General features: G+C 41.6%; 1 protein-coding gene across 1 annotated transcript in view; it reads left to right on the top strand.

Annotated features, from left to right (window-relative positions):
- Positions 1-6033: 6033 nt before the first annotated feature.
- fa2h (fatty acid 2-hydroxylase) overlaps positions 6034-19684 on the top strand; it is an 18704-nt gene continuing 5053 nt past the window's right edge. The window contains exon 1 of the mRNA XM_068604020.1: positions 6034-6486. Coding sequence (XP_068460121.1) covers positions 6079-6486 — 408 coding nt within the window. The 5' untranslated portion in view covers positions 6034-6078. The remainder of the gene's footprint in view (positions 6487-19684) is intronic.

Raw genomic sequence — 19684 nt, 5'->3', positions numbered from 1 at the left:
AAAATGCAAAAGAAAAAACTATTTTCACAGGAAAGCAGCCGTGAGGGAAGATCAAAAGGGGAATAAAGCTGCAAATGCTTGCACTCAAACTGGCTTGACTTACATTCAGACATCCACAAGTGTTTTTCTGTGTGCTCAGCTGTTGCTCGAGTGCCCTCTGAAGCATCATTTGTTTTAAAACGAGTTCCTTTGGAAACCACGCCATTCAGTTTGATGATTAACTTAAACTGTCGGTGCTGAGAAATCACCAGTTTGAAGAATGCGCTGTTGGGAATCAGCAATTTACCTGAATAAATAAAGTTGAGCAGTGTTGATGTGACATCAAATATGTCGGCTGCAATTAAAGGTTTAAGCCAAACTAGAACATTCATTCTCAACCTAGAATCATTTTTAAGAGGCATCAGGGTCGGATTCTCTAAAAGCAACAAAAAATGAAAGACATGGAATAAAAAAATGTCCCCTTTTGAGGAATATGATCACTGCTTCCACTACACCTCAAATTTTAATCAAAACACTTCTGCCCTCTACTGGAGAAAAGATGAACATACAGTATATGAAATGTATAAATGGGGTTTGTTCCATATTCACATTTAACACAAATATAACTATTCATATTCAACACAAGTAAAAATGTATATATGAACAGAAGAACATAGAAAATAAGAAAAATCTGTCTGTCTCTAAGGCAAACAGGCCTGACTGCAGCAAAGTAAAGTCCCTGAGAGATCCTCAGAACGACGAACCATCTTTAAACAGTTTCATTATTTAACTGTTTTAAATAAAAAGTATTTTGATTTGTGGTTGTATCAAAACAGTGCAGACGGGTGGTGGTTTCAGCTAGAACACAACGATGGAGAAGGCTTCATCATTCGTCACTGAAACACTCAAAAAAGATACGCCTCTGTTATTCAACTGAACAACTTAAAGCACATAAAGGACAAAGAAGTGTGTGAAACCATGTTTACTGGTTCAAAATAAGTCTTACAAATGACTGACTGCAGGTTTAATGTAGTTCTTCATTCACGCTGCTTCATGAATGCATTTCGGCCATTAGCCAAAAAATAAACAACGTCCATCATTTCAGATTGGAAAATTGAAATATTGACATTGGATCCATCTTGGGAGGAAAATGTAAGGCTGTGACTATATTGTAGAAGGTCTACAATATCACTTAAATGAATACTGCACATATCAATTATTCAAACAAGTCCTAAAGGGAACCATGGCTTGAACAAAAGAAAAGCCGAGTGTGTCCAGGTGCATCAAAACATACGTATGAGATGCTAATTACAAAGATATATCTTGCCAATCCCCCCAAAAAATGGAGACTATATTGTCGTCCAATCTCTTCATGAGATATTAAAGCCTGTTAGCTATGTATGACACAATATACTGTAATATACTCACCCATCTATTGTTTATGCTGACATGCAACTGTCAAAAAAGCCTGTTTGTGTTCTCACATAATCGGATAAAGCCATCTATCATAGCTGGTGAGGTTTCATGTAAACTGTCTGTGATCAAAACTAATGAGACCTGAACGGTCGGCCTAAAGTGCAGCAAACCAGGAATCCATCTAAACCACAGAAAACGAGTAAGACAATGTTGAGGATCACGTCAACCAGCATGCTGTCTGCTTCCAGGTATGTCTGCACTTCCTGGAAGGAGACCGTCAGCAGGATAGTTGTCCCAGTCACAATGAGGAGAAAAAGAATAAAGTTCTTCTGTTCCATCAGGTAGGCTCTCACACCTGCAGACAGGATGTCCGTTACTGTTGAATCTATTGTTTTCTGTTAAAAAATACAAGTGAAAATGTCTATCTGAAAGTGTGCTTTACAAAACTGGAGCAGTTTGAAAGAGAAGATCAATTATTGTATGAATTGCATTATGGGAAATGTTGCATCCAGTGTTTCAGGAGCTTGACCCATGCCAGGAATTGACATCAGGATATTTTCATACTCATACAACATTTGTTTTATCAACCTAGAGGCAGCTCTTGCTCACCTCTTGTTTGAGCACTTGACAAAATCACACTTGCAGAGTCATATCAGAGTGAAACATCATGTATCTATATCTTTTAGTCAAACACTGTTATTGTTGCTTGGTGAGGATTTAAAGAGCGGACGGTTGGGAATCTTTTCCATGGGCCTTGAATTTAAACCCCACGTTGTAATGAAATGTAATAGCTAAGACACATAATATGAAAAAGGTTGCTCTTCAATTCGGACTCGGCCAATTAGAAAGCTGCTGCTAAGTCTGACTTGAGTATGTTGCTCCATGTCAGACGTTTAAGTAAACTACAAACGCTACAATAATTGGCAGTGGAACGAAAGCTACTAATAAGAGCTATTAACTGATCTGTTATGTATTATGTGTTAGATGTAAGAAGAAGCATTGCATGTACTGTATAGGTATGAGGACATGTAAGCAAGTCCACTTTTCTTCTTTCTGTCGGCTTATTTCATTTTTTATTCGCAGACAAATCTAGAGCAAATCGAATTGGGCTTCGATTTGAGCTTGCCTTCTTTCCAAATATAAATGTTTCCAATTGAAAGGTGGTTTAAAGGTTAAGAGGTGTCTCTTGTGTATGCATGCAACACTTTTTTACAAGTATGAACTGTAAATATTTAGGTAAAAATAAAATGCAGTCATCAACCTTGAAAACTATGATATGCTTTTGGGAATGGACGGAAAGCAATGATATATAATACGCAATCCAGGATACATGCAGTGTGTGCAGAAACTGGCATGGTCCAGGGCTCTATGCTAAAGAGACATAAAGGAAAATCAACCATGCTTTAATATCTGAATCTGTCCACTCTCCAGATGATAAAAGGAGGAGCACCTGAACAACCAGGAGGAACAGCAGATAGGTGGCATCGACCTGAGCATCAAGGGAATATGTTAACCCCAAGCCTGAGAAGAACAGACTTCACTGTTCTCTAGTGTAAACAAAACAAACAACAAAACTGGGACTGTGTAACGTGTTCAGCACTCACTCTTTCTGATGATCAGGCCAAGAATATGCACGTATTGTCCCATCCACTATCAGATTGAAGATAACAGAAAGCAGCTGTGTGCAGAGTAAAGGTGATGTCATCAATCAGTGACAGAGAGAGTGACTCTTTAGGAGGTCAAAGGATACGACACTGGCTGATATTCCAAGAGAGAGAGAGAAACACGCAATTTTACATGTTACCTATGGTTAATTAAAATACTCTGACAGAATTAAATAAACCCAGGGCTCATATTTTCTCAATAATGTGTTATTCTAAGATACTGTGATGGTATTTGGTAGCACTTACTTGAGTGATTTTGCAGAATACCTTTTATCCCTAACTGTACTTTTCCCTTCCAAATAGTCTTCTTTCATGCTCATATTTCTGACTGTGGAATAACATGTTCTATTATCTCCTTTTGCCCACATTAGTCACATTTGCTCGTGTCATGTTGCCTTATTTTTTGTAGCGTACTGCTCAGCCCAGTGTGTCCAAATTACGACCTTGATAAGACGGTTTCTTCTCTCCTGTTCCTTCCTGCACATCTCATGTCTCTCACTTTCCTTTTCTGTCCTCCTCCCATTGCTTCTGCGACCTTTTCTTTAACCTCTTTTTAATAATACTTTTGGTTTCTGATTTATTAAAATTGACTTTAACTTTCATGCAACTATTTTTTGCGGGTTCTTTTGCTGCTTTATCATTTTATTCCCTCTGACACCAACATGTGCTGCTACACACCACCACTGTCAGACCCATCATTTGAATTCTGTATAATGTTTTCTATATTTCAATAAGGATGTCTGATCGACTGTCTCATGACTGTTTTGTAAGTTGCATGTTGAACTGGAGTCTGAACAAGCGATTGCCCTCAATGGTCTCGTGTCCTCTGTCCACTGTAATGCAAACATTATTGCCAGCATTTCCCCTGTGTATACTGACACTCCCTCTGTAATCATTTTGACCTATTTTGATATGAAATTGATATTAAATTCAATGTGTGTCTATAATGCAGACACACAGTTACCTCATGGTGTATTTTGCATACATACAGACTCTGTGTGTATGCAAATTTCACGATGTGTTCAATTTTCAATACCACACTTTCCCGAATAGCTCTCACCAACTTTGACTTCTATGAATCTTTTTAATAAAACATATTTTATTCATACATTTGACTTGCAAAGTCTCTTTATAGTCCTTCTTCTTAAAGCTCTTTTTCCTGAAACCACTCTGATATTTGGATAAATATCCTTTGCATTTTACATGATATGTTGCATTTTACATGATATGTTAATCTGTCATATTTAAAAAAAAAAAAAGTTTTTATAAAGGTATATGCTTTATAATCTGTCATTAGAAGTGTATAATTACAGTTGTAAGCACTCGTAAAAAAAAATTACATTTGGAACTTTTTCCCAGGAGTCACTTTAGTTGTTCAAACGTTGGCATTATAAAACATATTAAGTTACAGCTGAAGGTGAAGTTCAATATTTTGAGTCAATTGAGTGAAGAGTGAGTTATGATACATTACTGAAATGAAACGTCCATAATTCGGGTGTTCATGCCTCTTAACAAATAAATATGGTTTTAATTATATGTGTTTATTCATACTGAAAACAAACAATGCACTCAGTCACTCATCTTTAGCATTTCCACAATGACCATGATTATGATTAGATTGTTGTTTAAAGCTAAATAAAGAGTACAATAAAACTATCTACAGCTAACCAATGTAAACAATTTAAAGAACTGTGATTGTAACCTTTTACAATGATAGCAGGACCATTTTAAACTTCTCTCTGATTTTACTAACCTGACATAAGACTTTGACGTCGTGCACATGTGCTGGTCTTTTGTCCTAAATGCTGCGTTGTGTGTTTTTTTGATCGGCAATAATTAATTAATTAACATGTGTTTACTACGGCAACGTTTTATACATCAGGTTTGTACTAGTTATTATCTTAATTATATATTATTAATAATAGTAATAATAGCAATGAGGATAATAATAATAATATAAATAACAATAATTAAAAAATTACAACAAGTCTCCATAAGCCTCCACGCAAACCTGCACTTTCAAACTTGAATGATATTGAAAATTCGCACATTGTTATCAATATATGTTTTGGTATTGGGCCTCGCCTACGGAGAGGAATGTTTCCGACACCACGTGAATGCCCCAGATTAGTTCATCTGCAAAGTCAAGATAAAGCAGAGAGAGAGAGAGAGAGAGAGAGAGAGAGAGAGAGAGAGAGAGAGAGAGAGAGAGAGAGAGAGAGAGAGAGAGAGAGAGAGAGAGAGAGAGAGAGAGAGAGAGAGAGAGAGAGAGAGAGAGAGAGAGAGATATGCATGAACAACTCCTGTTTTATTTGTTTTTCAGAGAAAGTAGACCCAGATGTACGCGACACCATACGATAACCTTCCAAATGTGACCAACTAAATATGTTGCTCCAGAAGGTTAGTTTATGTTAAGTTTGGATTGAGCTTTTTGTGAATTTAGTATATTGTAAATTCCTCCCCGTAAGGGCAATGACCTCATCTTTTTTTTTATGAGGAAGCGATGACAGGCGTCATGATACGTAAATTATGTTCCATAACCTCTTTATTTGACGTGCGCAATAAACGCCCGATTAAATAATCCAGGTTGAGACATGTTCATTTGTGTATATAATGTCATCCAATCATAAATTTAGTAACGTTTGCTCTCCACAGCAGGCTTGAGGTCGCAGTATCTTCCCTGTCGCTCCGAGAGTTTTTGTCTTTTCTTCTCTTCATCGCAACAGGTGAGTCTGGAGTGATGCTGCATTCAGGGAACGTGTAGGAATTGGGTACGTTTGACAGGAATACACAAAACCCGCCCTTTCTCAGCTTTGAAGTGGATAACAGCGTTTGAGACAACTGAGCTGTGATCACCAAACAAGAGCAACCCTTCAGGGAGGCACAATATTCAGACGTTTCGAGTTGTCGAAACAACTGCAGCGCCGCTGTGACTGTCATTGAGTCGGTTCCACGCTCTTTATCGGAGGCGTTTGAACGCCTCACAAACCCCGCCTCTCGTAAAGAGTTGGGAGCTTGAATGCCCCTTGGTGTCAACGGAGAAGTTGAACTCTCAGGCCAGCAGTCAGGTCGACGGCCCCGCGAGGAGGTCTCCGTGCTCCCCTCTTGTGTTCAGTCTTCGGTTCAGCTGGACGCCATCTCCACTGTCAGCATGTCAGCGTCCCCGCGGTCCTTCACGCAGAGGGAGGTGGCCCGCCACAGTACGAAGGACTCCTGCTGGGTGCTGCTGGGGTCCAGGGTCTACGACGTGACCTCTTTCTTGCGGATGCACCCGGGCGGGGAGGCGCTCCTACTGCGGCGGTCAGGCAGGGACGTCCGCCGGGAGATGGAAGGACCCCCGCACCGGCACTCGGACAACGCCCGGCGGTGGATGGAGCAGTACTACATCGGAGAGCTGGACGCAGACAGCGGCTCGGACGAGGCACAGGTAGAGGGCTGGTTGGGGGGCAACTTTTCATTTTTGTTGTTGTTGTTACATAAAGTACCTCGTCATCTTGATGGAAAGTTCATCGTTCCTTCAGTCTCCAGATGTATAGAAACAAAGGCTGGGATAAAGCATAGTTTTCCATAAACACTTTATTAGATTCTTTAATACAATTATTAGATCATAAACATACTTTTTGCAAGCAGTGGCGAGCACGAACCTGTGTTTTGAAAATGTCGACAGTTAACACAACTAACTAAAACTTTTATTATTTATTTATGTCCTCTGTTAAATAGTAAAATTAGAGGAAGATGTGTCCATCTGACCTTAATATTCCACACGCTGAGCCAGTACCTTGCCAGCTCTGAGTTGTGGTTATGAAAGCCAAGAGGGGCCTGTTGGCCCTGTGAGTAACAACAGGTGTATAATTGTCTCTCACTTGACTTTACTGGGCGTTTCTGTGGGGCCAGAGAGAAAAGGAACTCCCTGCTTTTCCTCCTCCTCCTTCCTCTGCTCCTGGAGTATTGATTTTATGGGAGGCAATGAGGAGTTAGTGGAAAAAGTCATCCGGGGGCAGGCGATCTGTCTCCATGCCTGTGAATTTCTTTGGGGGAGGGAGTGCAGGTGATATGGTAGACCTGTGGGGGGAGAGTAGGGTGGGGTCAGTGGTGTCAATGAATGATTCAAGAGTTCAAGTGTGTGTGTGTGTGTGTGTGTGTGTGTGTGTGTGTAAGAGAGAGAGAGGGACATTTAGAGAGGAACTGGTTTGTCTTGTCCCAGTTGGGACCAGAGGCGACATCCACACTAATACGTTTTTTGTTTTAAAACCGGGTTTAAAAAACAAAATGATCTCCGTCCACAAAAACGATCTCCGCCCATAATAGCGAGCCTGAAAAGGAATATGGCGTGGCTATTCATGTGCGCTGGGCATGCGGGTGCTGGTGTAAACAGGAGGTAGATTGGTTGCTATTATAGCAGTCTTTATTATGATTATTAATACTAATAATCATAATAATAACTATAGATGGTGCTTGATACCTCTATAAACTCAAACACACAAATTTCATGGGATAGTTTGAAGGTTTCATTTCTCTCTCACACACAACTAATTTACATCAAAATGAACACTTACAAATGAAAGTTTACTCGGTCATGGGTCAATAAATGTGGTCAACATACGTCTCTTCTTTGGTTTTGTTGTCTCACTCGTAGCTCTGTCGTGGGCCTGAAGTCCCCGACGTACCGGGGAGCATTTATGCTTTTGTTCGTTTGCAGTTTCTATGTGGACACAATAGTTGTGCAGAACAAGAATAAAGTGCATCAATAAAAACAAAAAAAAGAAAGAAAAGAGAAAAGCGTGGCTTCAGACGTCCGCTCCGTAGGGGCCGATAACACGGCTGGACACGTTGCTGGACACGTTGCTGGACACGTTGCTGGACACATTGCTGGACACGTTGCTGGACACGTTGCTGGACACGTTGCTGGACACGTTGCTGGACACATTGCTGGACACGCTGCCCGCTAGACACTCAAACAACCGCTGTTTCCTCCGCAGCTCGGCAGTAGACGCCTGTGATCAGTGATCCATGTTTGATTGTTAGTCGATTGATAATCAAAGCAGTTGTTGTTTGTCTTCTCCTGGAAGAAAGGGTCACACGATCCAATGAAGGAGCAAACCTATGTGTTTTTTGCTCGTGCACACTGAGGTGACCCCAGAGTTTTCAAATTCACCTCGGCTTCTGTAGCGTTGTCTATACTCTGTTTAACTGAGTTCTGCCATCTCTTGTTTTGTTCAACGTACCAGCGCCCAATTTAGCAGTGTGTGTGTCTGTGTTTGTGTGTCTGTGTGTAGAGACCGAGCCAGTTTGCATAAATCTCTGGCCAATATCACGTTGACATTTACATGGCTTTCACAGGGCCTGTTGTCACGTGTGTGTGTGTGTGTGTGTGTGTGTGTGTGTGTGTTCCCCAGCTGTCAGTTGCATATTGGCACACAAAGTTGGCATAATTGCAGTAACAAAAGCCATTTTCTTTTCATCTTTAAAAAAGAACTTCATGCTTTAGCCACTTTTTTCTCCTTTGTTCTTTTTTTTCTGTCAACTGTTAGATTTGAAGCTTTCTGTATCGGCTTCATGTTTGTTACCACACACATACATACACACAAGAAAAAAATAAGTCACATAAATATCCTTTGGTCATGCTATGGTCCTGCTAAAGACTGGTGAAATGGGACAATGGAAGTCATGAAAGTTCTGCCCACTGACTAAAGTCACATGGGCGGTCCGGTTGTTGAGGATAATATCGCCCCGACATCGACGAGGACAAGCGGCACCTCGGCCTAACAAATGATGAACTTACCCCATATTTTCTTCCTTAATGATTGGTCTGCTTAACAGTGACGGCACTCACCACAAATACCAGGGCAGGAACAGTGCGCGCGTCAGTGAGACTTCAAATGGGTTTTGATTTTCCGCTTGGGCGGCATCCAACAGAAAGGTCGATCCCAGAGGCAACACCATCTTGTCGGGTGTTAAGCAAGCAGCTTTGCCTTTGTGGTCGGGTTTCGTTGGGAGGAGTCATGGACACGGTGGCATTGATAAATAATTTGTCCCAACAATTACTGATACTATCAAAGAAAACTAGCAAATCATGTCATTTGAGTTGTTTGGGACCAGGGAATTTTTGAAAGTCTTGACTTAATAATCTGACTTTTTCAGTCCCGTGTCCAATTAATACGCTGTGTGCAAGTGACTGGGATCTGTTTTTCTGTGTTGGGCAACATCAGACTTACACTACAAAAATGAAGTAAATACTTGTGGTATGAATTGAAGTATATACAAATACCCGGTCCAGCTATTTGAGTCAGTGCCGGCGTGATATCGGTATCGGTGCATCCCTAAAACAAAACGGTCACTCATTAATCTTCTGGCGAGAGACGCATTCATGACACAACAAACACAGTTATAAACGTGACGCTTGTTTTATAAATAATGATGATGGCCTTTTTTTTTTTTTTTTTGGTACATGGTATGTCGTCACCTTCAGTTTCCAATATCGCAGATTCCCCAGTACAGTGGAACCATCGTTGTAATGGCCTCAGTAGGGTTGAGATTCTTGAGCCTGAAGCATCGCTGTTGATTAAATGCTTCTCACGTTTCAACAAATGATCTCGACCCACTCCTCCGTCTCCAGACCCCTGAACATGAGGTTTTGCTGACAATAGTGAGACGGGTGGTGTGTGTGTGTTGGTGTGTGTGTGTGTGTGATGGTTTACGTTCCAACAGAGGTGCTGTTTAGACTTCAACAAATTAAACTCATTTTTCAAAGCCGCCATTTGTTTCCATTCAGAATCTGTGACATCGTGTCAGAAACACTCCGTGACCTCACGAGCGATCTTCGGCAGCGCGCAGACATCGGCTGAAGAGAGAACGACCGATGTTCTCTAAAGGTTAAAGCAGGACATTTCTGAGAAAACGTTTTTAATGTTTGGGTGAGGCTAAAGTCTAAAATGTATTTTTGGAATATTACCTCCCTACCCAGCTCCAAATGATTGCCTTCATACGTGTTCTTTCTGTCCAGTAGCTGAGCTCTTTGCGGTGTTTCGGCAAAGTTTACATTAGTTAAATTAAGAAATGTGTGTAGCAGCGATGCAACGTCACTAGTGTTGCAGTACATTGCATTGTGTGCATTTTTCCAAGACAGAATTGCTTATTCTTTAATTAGTCACAGGCGCACCTTTGTTTGCTCCGTGCTCCGGTCGCCAGAGGCCGATCCTCAGGACGGGATGGTGCAAATACCGCTCTCTGTGCCTCCACAAATTCTTTCAATTTATTTTTCCACTTTTGGTCTCTCTTTCTCTCTTGCTATACATTAGTCGGAAATGGCAATTAATTCAACGTCGGCAATTTACATTTTTACGCCTAATGTGTAGAAGAATGCCGCTCCGTGGCCGTGAACTTGGGAGGATAGTGCGCCGTATTGTTAAATAAGTGGATCCGCAAATGAGAAAATGACTGAATGAACAGTGGTCTGTGTGTGTGTGTGTGTGTGTGTGTGTGTGTGTGTGTGTGTGTGTGTGTGTGTGTGTGTGTGTGTGTTTGTCAAGAACACGAGCGAAAGTGAACCGGATTGCATAATAGTCATGGTTAAGTGAAACTCTGTGATGAATATGAGGATGTAGAATGTAGATGGGGGTGGGGAGGATGTTGTAAGGACGTTGTAAAGTGACGGTGCTTGTGACTTTCAATATGCATGTTTCCCTCTCTGCTCAATGATGTGATTGTGTCTTTCACCAGAGGGCAGGTGGAGGAAGAGGAGAATTGGGAAAGGACTCGGTAGAATATTAACAGTAAACTCAATATTAAAATTTGTAATGTGAAAAATGTTGCCACTGGTTACTCATTTATCTTTTCATCAGTATTGGAGGTGGTTTGTTCCAGTACCATAACTTTGCTTTTTCACATACTGATATCTGAACTTCTGTATCGGCCGATAGCCATCACATACCAGTGAGGGGAAAACCCGAACAATAAAGGCAAAGTGTTCTTGTCGTCCATCGTGGTTTTTATTTGCATAAAAACACACCATCCAAATGATTAAGAAATACATGATTGTATTTCTATTCAAGTATGTGCTTTGATTAAAACAATTTTTGGCCTTATAGGTGTTATACATGTGTTCTTAAGCAGCTTAGAGCTATTGTGAGGTCATAATCGCGCCAAGATCGAACGTCTCCTACAAACAACCTGGTCTATTTTCAAGTTTACAAGATGAAATATAAAGACGCGATTATGAAGTGATGATTGACCTTCGTCCAGTATAAATTGTTTCCGACTTGAGCTTGAACGCGTTGTAATGGATCTCAACGGGGTCTCCGTTAACGCCTGCCGTTAGACTGCGCTGCCCACCCGCCGCTCACGCCAACTGGCTCTCCTGCTTTTGGTCACGTTGTGGTTGTTTATGAAAGACGTTGTGCTATTATACTACTAATATAATGATTATTACTTTTGTTGCAGTCAATCTAATTAATAACTTAGTATAATCAAAGATCCTTTGCACGTGTTTTGTTTACTTTCAGCTCCACTCCACACCAGCGGCAGGTCATCAGTTCTCTCCCCGACCAAGCTGTTGAGGCAAACGGCCTCTTTTACAACTCTTAAAAGCCGCCCTGAGTTTAACACCATGGCGACACATTACCTGGCTCATTGTGTTCCTTTGCTGCCATAGAGACTGCTGATACGGCAATTAGCGCTCAGGTGCCCGGCCCCAGGCGGCTCCCCTTCATTGCTAGGGCAAAACCTGCGAGAGGGAGAGAGAGAGATAAAGATAAAGAGAGAGAGAAAATGAGGGAAGCTAGGTGGACGGTCAGAAGGGATGTAGACGAGCATACGCTCAGAAGGAGCAATTGATTTGGCAATTGATGTGTCTCACAGGAGCGATGCTGAAGCCCGCCGTTTTGCTCCCAGTGTTTGCACTGAGCCTAGAGTCCGACGGTCGCGACTTCATCTTCATTTTGTATATTCCGAGTTACTATACTGAATACTCCAACTAAAATTGAAAAAAATAAGAAAATGGTGTTTTGATTACTTCTTGCCGCTCCCTCTTTATTCCATTACGAATATTGTGTAATCAGCGCAGGTGCTCATGTGCTCTTCTGGGGAAACACCTCGGTGTCGGGTGATAAGAGTCCGCTGGGAATTTGTGGTGAGAAATACTTTTCTCCCTGCCTGCCCTTCTTCATTCCAACTCACTGGTTTCTACAAAAACAGATTATTAAATAAATAAGATATGGCAACTATTCAATTTAACGTGGCTTCATGTGATACTGACACAGGAAATGAACCAGGACACATTGAGAATGGTTGCACCTGCAAAATGGTCCATTTATCCATCGACCAGTCCGGCCGATCGTCTCCCTCACTGCTTAGCAACCTTTTTAACTGGGACACCCACAATATCACACAGTTGTCCCTTATTGGCCACCGTACCTGAGGAAGAAAAAGATTGGTCTGGCCTTTTTTTTCTGGTGCTTTAGAAGTTCATTCAGGTTGATCCATTATTTAGGCCCCCAGGAAATTGAGATTTGTCACGGAGTAAAACACGTTTCTTCTTCTTCTAACAAGAACATTTCGTCAGCACATGGCAATAGCTGAGGGTGGATGCACTGTTTACATGACACTTGGATTACTAGTTACTGTCTGTATGGTAACATGACACCTGCTGCACACACTGGCCAGCTACACAGAGCCTCTGATTATGACTCACACAGATGGGGAGGGGGAGAGAAGGAGGGAGGAGGAGGAGGATGGAATCTCATTCAGGTTTGACTGGTTCCTTTAGTTGGAGGGAGACGAGTGATATTGCTAGCCACACACATACACACACACACACACACACATATTCCATTTGTTGTGTCCTCGGGCTACAAAAAACACACACATGCCCGAGGCAGGAGGATACAGGAGTCAATGCATCCGCGGTCCAACAGCAGCAGAAGCGCCGCCACAACAATAGATGATGTAGCGCTCAACATGTAGCCCTTGTTTACGTTCAGTCGTTCTCCTTTGCGCGAGAGGGCAATGACCTGGAGGGTTGCTCCGGGGAACTACACCAGAACATCGACTGCAAAATTGTGGAGCCACTGGAAAAAGATGGATGGAAAAAGATTAGTGGAGCTTTACAATCGTTGCGTAACTGAAGTAATCGTGTTTACCTTCTGTGTGGTGTGTGGTTGGTTAAGGTCTGTTTGTCTGCAGGATTACGTCCATAACTATACATACATACATACATAGTATATATATATATATATATATACACACACACACACACACACACACACACACACACACACACACACACACACACACACACACTACTATTTTCTAAGAACAAAAATAGACTGGTGAGTTACACATAAAAGTTATCTTTTTTCTGGCCATGTTGAAAGTATAATGGAACCCACAAATGTGATCCTCGAAGGTTGTTTTTTTTGCACAACTAGTCTTCCAAGGCGATGAGTAAACAATAAAGTTTAGTAAAGTAAAGTGATAGTTGCTGAAAAACGTCTCCAACTAAAATAGTAATTTACCACATTAACAATGTATAGTGTGTATTTCTGATATATTTAATGTTATCTTCATTTAAAATCAGTGCTTTTCTTTAAAAAATACGGACATTTCTAAGTGACCCCAAACTTTTGAATGGTAGTGTAAATATTCTTATTGTCTTGAGGGACCTAAGTAGTGAGAGGTCAAGGTTTTCCACCTTTTATTGAGCTGACAGGCCCCTTTCGTCGGTCACAAGTTGTGTTCTGAATAACATTACACAATTGCTCTATTTCAGATAAGTTTGTCACGACAATAGTCAAATATTAATATTTGCCTGTTTCTATTGATCGATTTAATCTTTTGACCTTTGGGAATGGGAACAAGGGAAGGGATCCTGGCTGATGATGAAAAATTTAAAATATAAGTTACAGGAGATAAATCTGCAGAAGTCGAGGCATATAAAAAGTTGTATGCAGTTTAGTGTACACATTTTTTAAACCGAAGGGGGAAAAAGGGCGGTATGGGATCGGAACTAACCATCAGCTGATACCCAACGTTGAGCTATTAGGAATTAGGGGCTGTTACTTTTAAAGGACTAATCTTCACTAATTTTCCTCTGCCCTGTCCTACGTAAGCAGAGTTGTGTCGAGCCGCTCCATCCGTCACCTTGCCTTACCCGATCCCCTCGTTGGTTCAGTATGTCATTTCAACCCACAACAACCATTTTAAACCACAACCCCATGATTCCATTGAGACCAGTTCAATATTCCAAATGGGTTCAGGATTATTTCCTGTTGCAGTGTGATGACTGACGCATTTATTAATGGCTCTGGTAATAACTGTTTTGACTCAATGATATGGCCCATCAAAGCTAGGTAAATAAAGGGCATGGCGGTCGGATGCAATGCTTGCAGTTTGCATCAGTGATTTCCGTTCAACTCGCATGCACCGGATTAATCTACTGGCTGGATGACAGCACTCGCATTTTTTTTTTGTTGCAACTTAACAAAAAATATTTCTTGCTAACATTAATGGTCTCATCTCCAAATGAAATCAGGAAGTCTCAATGTGAGCATGTTGCTGGCTAACGCTAGCTTAACAAAGTGCAAATGCTCACAGGGGTAATTGACAAAGTAGCTAAAGGTCCAGATTTTAAAGAGGCATAGCGATGGACAATAACAGACAGCACTGGCTCACGTTAGCCCTTCTGCATATTATTAAATGTCATGAACAGTTTGATGGTCGGAGAACAATCAAGTGAATGTAGAGTATATCGGTGTGGCGCTTCCACGTGAGCTTCCGTGACGTGAGCTTCCGTGACGTGACAACCCTCCTTTCTTTCACGCCTCGGTTAAGAGTGTACGTGAATGACGTCAGCTGATGGGAGTAAACATGGGCCCGAGCTGTTGCCACACAATTGAAGCCAATTGAGACGCATCTTTACCATTTCCTCCCCACCAGCTTATCTTTGGGAACACAATTGATTGTTGACTAAATTAAACGAGGAGTGGGGGCTCTGTGGACCGCCATCCACCGCGACTTCTTCGTGTTCATCACCCCCCACCCTCGCCCTCGTTCCCCTTCTCTTTCTCCTCCAGCGGAGGCTGACTGTAGTTGCTGTGTTGTGATGGTACCAGGCCACGCCGCCACCATCTCCTTTGTTTTATGTTGTGTTTTTTCTCCCACTTGGACAGAGCGCGCCTTGTGTTTTCTTCCTTGACAGTGACGTCCACTGTAAAATAAGATGATTCAGTCAACCCGGCCCTTTCCTAATGAGGCGTCTTCAAATGCGTGCATTTCACTGCAGTCCATGGAAGCAGAAACATGGTGACACAGCAATAACCTCAATACTCCTGTGGCATTAGAGGGTAAATTTAGGATTGTATAAATGTAATCAATGATCTACCGCAACAGCAAATATGGACAAAGGAGGGATGACATAATTGAGGTTTTGCCTTTTTTTCTTTATTAAACAAAAAGAATTATTTTGTTTCCGGATGTTCACGAAGCTTGTTGAATGCTCACATACATGTAATGTAAGCTAGCGCAGCATGAGGAAAAGTCCCATAATCATCCCTCCATATACTGCAGTCAATAGATGTCCTTATCAACATGACAAAGGGTCGAAGTAAGTGACAGTTGTGTCAACAGCACAGGCATACCAGCCATTGTCTCAGCCCAGGCCTGAAGAGTGTACACAGGCACTCCTGGATCAACAGTAACAAAGAGGCCAAGGCCGTCAATTAGTCATTGAAGTCCTTCCTCCTGCATTAAGGGTTAACTGCACCGGCTATTTATTTGTTCTTCGGCCCTCTGGCTTTACATGCAGGCAGAAACGTAGAGGAAGTGTCAGAGCGGGTTGATTGAACCTGAGCTGCTTTTGACTTGCAGTCTCTCTACTTGCCGTCGGGGCGCAACTCCTATGTTTGCAATAAAAAGTCTGATTATATGGAAGTTCATGATCAAATCACTCTGCTTCTCATTTGATTTATTACCTTAGTAAACATTGATTTTAGTTTATGGTCTAAATCATTAGTTCCAAGTCTTCTTTAGTTCAGCATGTTGTTCATTTACTAAATTATGGTCCATTTAGAGTCAAATAGATAAAGCAGAGTACGCTTTCAGGCCAAGATGGCGACGGCCTGAATGCCAAACTTAAGGCTTCAAAACCACAGTCCACAAACCAATGGTAGATATCCACAAATCAATGGGAGACTTCCGAAAACCAATAAGAGATGTCCTGACGACCATAATTTAGTAAATTAACAACCACTCCTTATTTACAGTCTATGAGATATACTAATATGTTTTGAGAACCACAGAAAGCTTTACTTTTCATGGTGGAAGACTGAAAAGAATAGAAACTAAAGGTAAACAAATGAATGATAGGTTTCTACAGAGTATGGTGGACAAATGTTGTTCCAATATCCAACTTCAAAAGAAAAGAGAATCTCTTCCCACACAAGCCTGGGATGTTAGAAACTATAACTTGGTGCAAGTCTTAATAAAAAGACCACATCCAGGTTGACCAGCCACAGCGTAGCAAGTTGAACCCCACATCACACGCATCAAAGATGTGGTTCTTTTTTTTTTGTTTTAGGTAAATTGCAGATCTGTTGCTCCATTCCAATAAAACCCAATTGCCCTATATATAGTCACGTTGTAAATCACCGCACCTAACTTTTCTAGTACACCCCTTAGATGTCCGACACGTAGTGGAACTGTGATCTTTTGTCAACCTGCCACATTAATTATGGGTTAAATGTTAACTATAGCAAAAGAAAAATCAAAGCCTGTTATTGCTGTGTTCTTCTAGATGGATAGCTTTTTCACTGTAGTCTCCACAGACAGCAAAATATATGTACAAAATTGTAGAAAGAAGAGATGGGCAGAGATGTTAACCACTCGCCTCTCCACGCTCCGCTTCCGGCAGTCAAAGAATCTGTCATAAATAAGATGTAAAACAACTTGGGAAGCTCACCAGCACCTCTCTTTACCTTTCCTTTGTGTTTTTAATCTCCTGTACTTCCTTTTCGTGTTTACAGCAATCGCTTCATATGCGCCAGCCGCTGTGTTAACCTATCACGAAGCCTTTTAATGGCTCTAGGTGCTATTACAACGGGTTGAGTAAACATTTAGCCCCATTTATACCTTCCGTTGTGACATTTTGAAAAGCAGGAAGTAGAGGTTCTTCAAGCTTCGAAGGGGGGTTCAAGAGCAGAAACCACCTTGAGTGAGTGTCTCATACATAGACTTGCAGAAGTGCCTTTTAACTTAAATTCTATCTGCTGACCAGCTGGGGGCGACTCTTCTGGTAGCAATAAAAAAATCACATTGTATAAAAACCTTTGAGAAAAACAACCTACTCACTTGTTTTGTCACCTCGGCAAACATTGTAAACACAAGTTTATGGGGTTATGTTTCGGTTAGTTATTAAATTGCCAGGTCCATGTTTTTTATTGGACACTTGGCTGAATAGGTGAGCTTGATGTACAATCTAGTTTGGGTGTAGCCATACTCATGGCTCTTTTTCAAAAAAAAAATGGAGGATTTCTATTTAATATCTAACAAATCAACAATGGTAACAAAGATTCTTGTGGAAATAATCAACACGACAGAACTTGTGTAGATCCTATTTCACTACTGCGAAATATTCAGTGGGCCAAGCTGGAACACATTTTTGGCGCATGCACGCAGGGTGAGCAAGGTTTCAGATTTTTGTGAATAATTATAGCTATAAAAACATACAAAACAGGAACAAAAAGCTTCCTTCTGCTGACATGGATTGTGGTTAACGTATTTGGATCAGGATCCATGCCTACTACTAATTATATGAATCCTTTCTTTCATATTCATTTGCTGTGCTGTAACTTCGTTACGTTGTTCATTCTGATCACATGACGTGTATTGCTTTTGTCCGTCCGGGGAGAGGGATCCTCCTCTGTTCTTCCCTGTTTTTTACTTTCTTTAGTTGGGGATTACGTCTCATGTTTATTGTAATGTATAGTAAAGCCCCAACACTTGACCACCTTTATGTTCTTACATATGAGGTCAGAAAATGCTTTAAAGTAGCGTGTGCAGGTGTGCACATATTTTGATTATAATTGAAACAAGGGCAAGGTTGACGCACTTCCTGAAACATTGCTGCACGTCCCCCTGAACGCACCACACCTGCACAGTGTGTCCACCTCAAGTGACCTTTTGTGAAGCCGTACGTATAAAGTGAGACGAGCTCATTAAGCCTTATTGCTCACAGCCTCTCTCACGTAGGCCACAGCCACTGCTGATACAGAGGGTGTGTCTGCCAACAAAAAGCTATCACGCTGCCAGTGTGTGTGTGTGTGTGTGTGGCTTTAAGCCAAAAGAGTTTGCCGTGCCGCCCTGTGATTGTTGTGGTATCGGGTCTGTATCACCAGATACAGTTTCACCTGTAACCGCAACAAACGAATTACGCTTTTTCTGATACCAACATTGATTTGTCTCCTCTTTTCTGAAACTTTTCGACTGCTCTGCAGCTATACTTCTCCCCCTGTGTATTTGAGGAACATGTTATCCAATCACATCAATATTAAAGCTGCTGTTAATACAGACATAGACAAGCATGATACTTTTTCCCCCTGCTGTTACTTCTTTTTCTAGGTCTGTCCTTTTAAATAGTGTTCAAACGTATAATACTGTGTCAGGGCGATCCACTTCAGTGTTATTATTGTGTGTAAGGCCGGGGTGATGGATCGCAAAACAGGTTTCAAGTAAAGTATTGATCTCATATTACTACAGTGAGTTTCAACATCAGACGTGTTGGTCTTCCAAGAAGGACGAGACAGCTTAACGCTCCCTTTGTGTCTTTTTTTTTATTGTACAGTGTGATAATTGGTGGCGGTGTTATGTTGCCTCTGTGGGTGTTGTATTGCCAAGGAGATGTAAGTAACAAACCACAGGGGACCTGTGAGTGTGTGTGTGTGTGTGTGTGTGTGTGTGTGTGTGTGTGTGTGTGTGTGTGTGTGTCTGTCTGAAAACCAACCACTGATAAATATTTCACTTGACTGACAGCCAGCCGGAGGATGAGCGGAGGCGGCTGATTGCTGATCAGCGGAAGAAGATGACGAGAAGCTCGGTCACATTGTCACGGACCAAAGAGAAGCAGAAACATTTCACCGACCTATGACGAATAAGACAATATTCCTACGTTCACACGGCTGATGAAAATAAATATTTCCTCTAATATTCCAGTAAAAGTCTACTTATATGAATTGTGCTCAGCGAACGCAGCCTCCCTCTTTCACTCTTCAACCACCTTCTTGAAAAGGTCGGCGCTGTTGATACCCAAGTCTTTCAAACTGTATCAAGAGTTGGTATGTTTCTCTCATCCGTATCTAATTCGGCATTAATGGTGGAATATCGGTGTGCGTGTAAAGATCCTTTAAAGATGGTTTCAAGTGGCTCCTTCACAGAGGGCAGCAGCTGTACTCGGGTTAAAGGTCAGTCTGAGCGGGTTCCAGCATCACGACGTGCATGAATGTTTTCTTCTCAAACTTCTCCTGCAGCACGACCCACATCTCCGCCCGTCTGCTCATTACTTTTCATTCTGCATTCATATCGCTCACGTCTTTCCTAACACACGTGTGAGGCCGCAACAACTGCCGCTTCCTTTCGCT

Source organism: Clinocottus analis, unplaced genomic scaffold (assembly GCF_023055335.1).
Source record: "Clinocottus analis isolate CAN_PGR_092001 unplaced genomic scaffold, fCliAna1.0.p SCAF_6, whole genome shotgun sequence".
Classification (NCBI taxonomy): domain Eukaryota; kingdom Metazoa; phylum Chordata; class Actinopteri; order Perciformes; family Cottidae; genus Clinocottus; species Clinocottus analis.
This window is presented reverse-complemented; position numbering and strand designations above follow the sequence as displayed.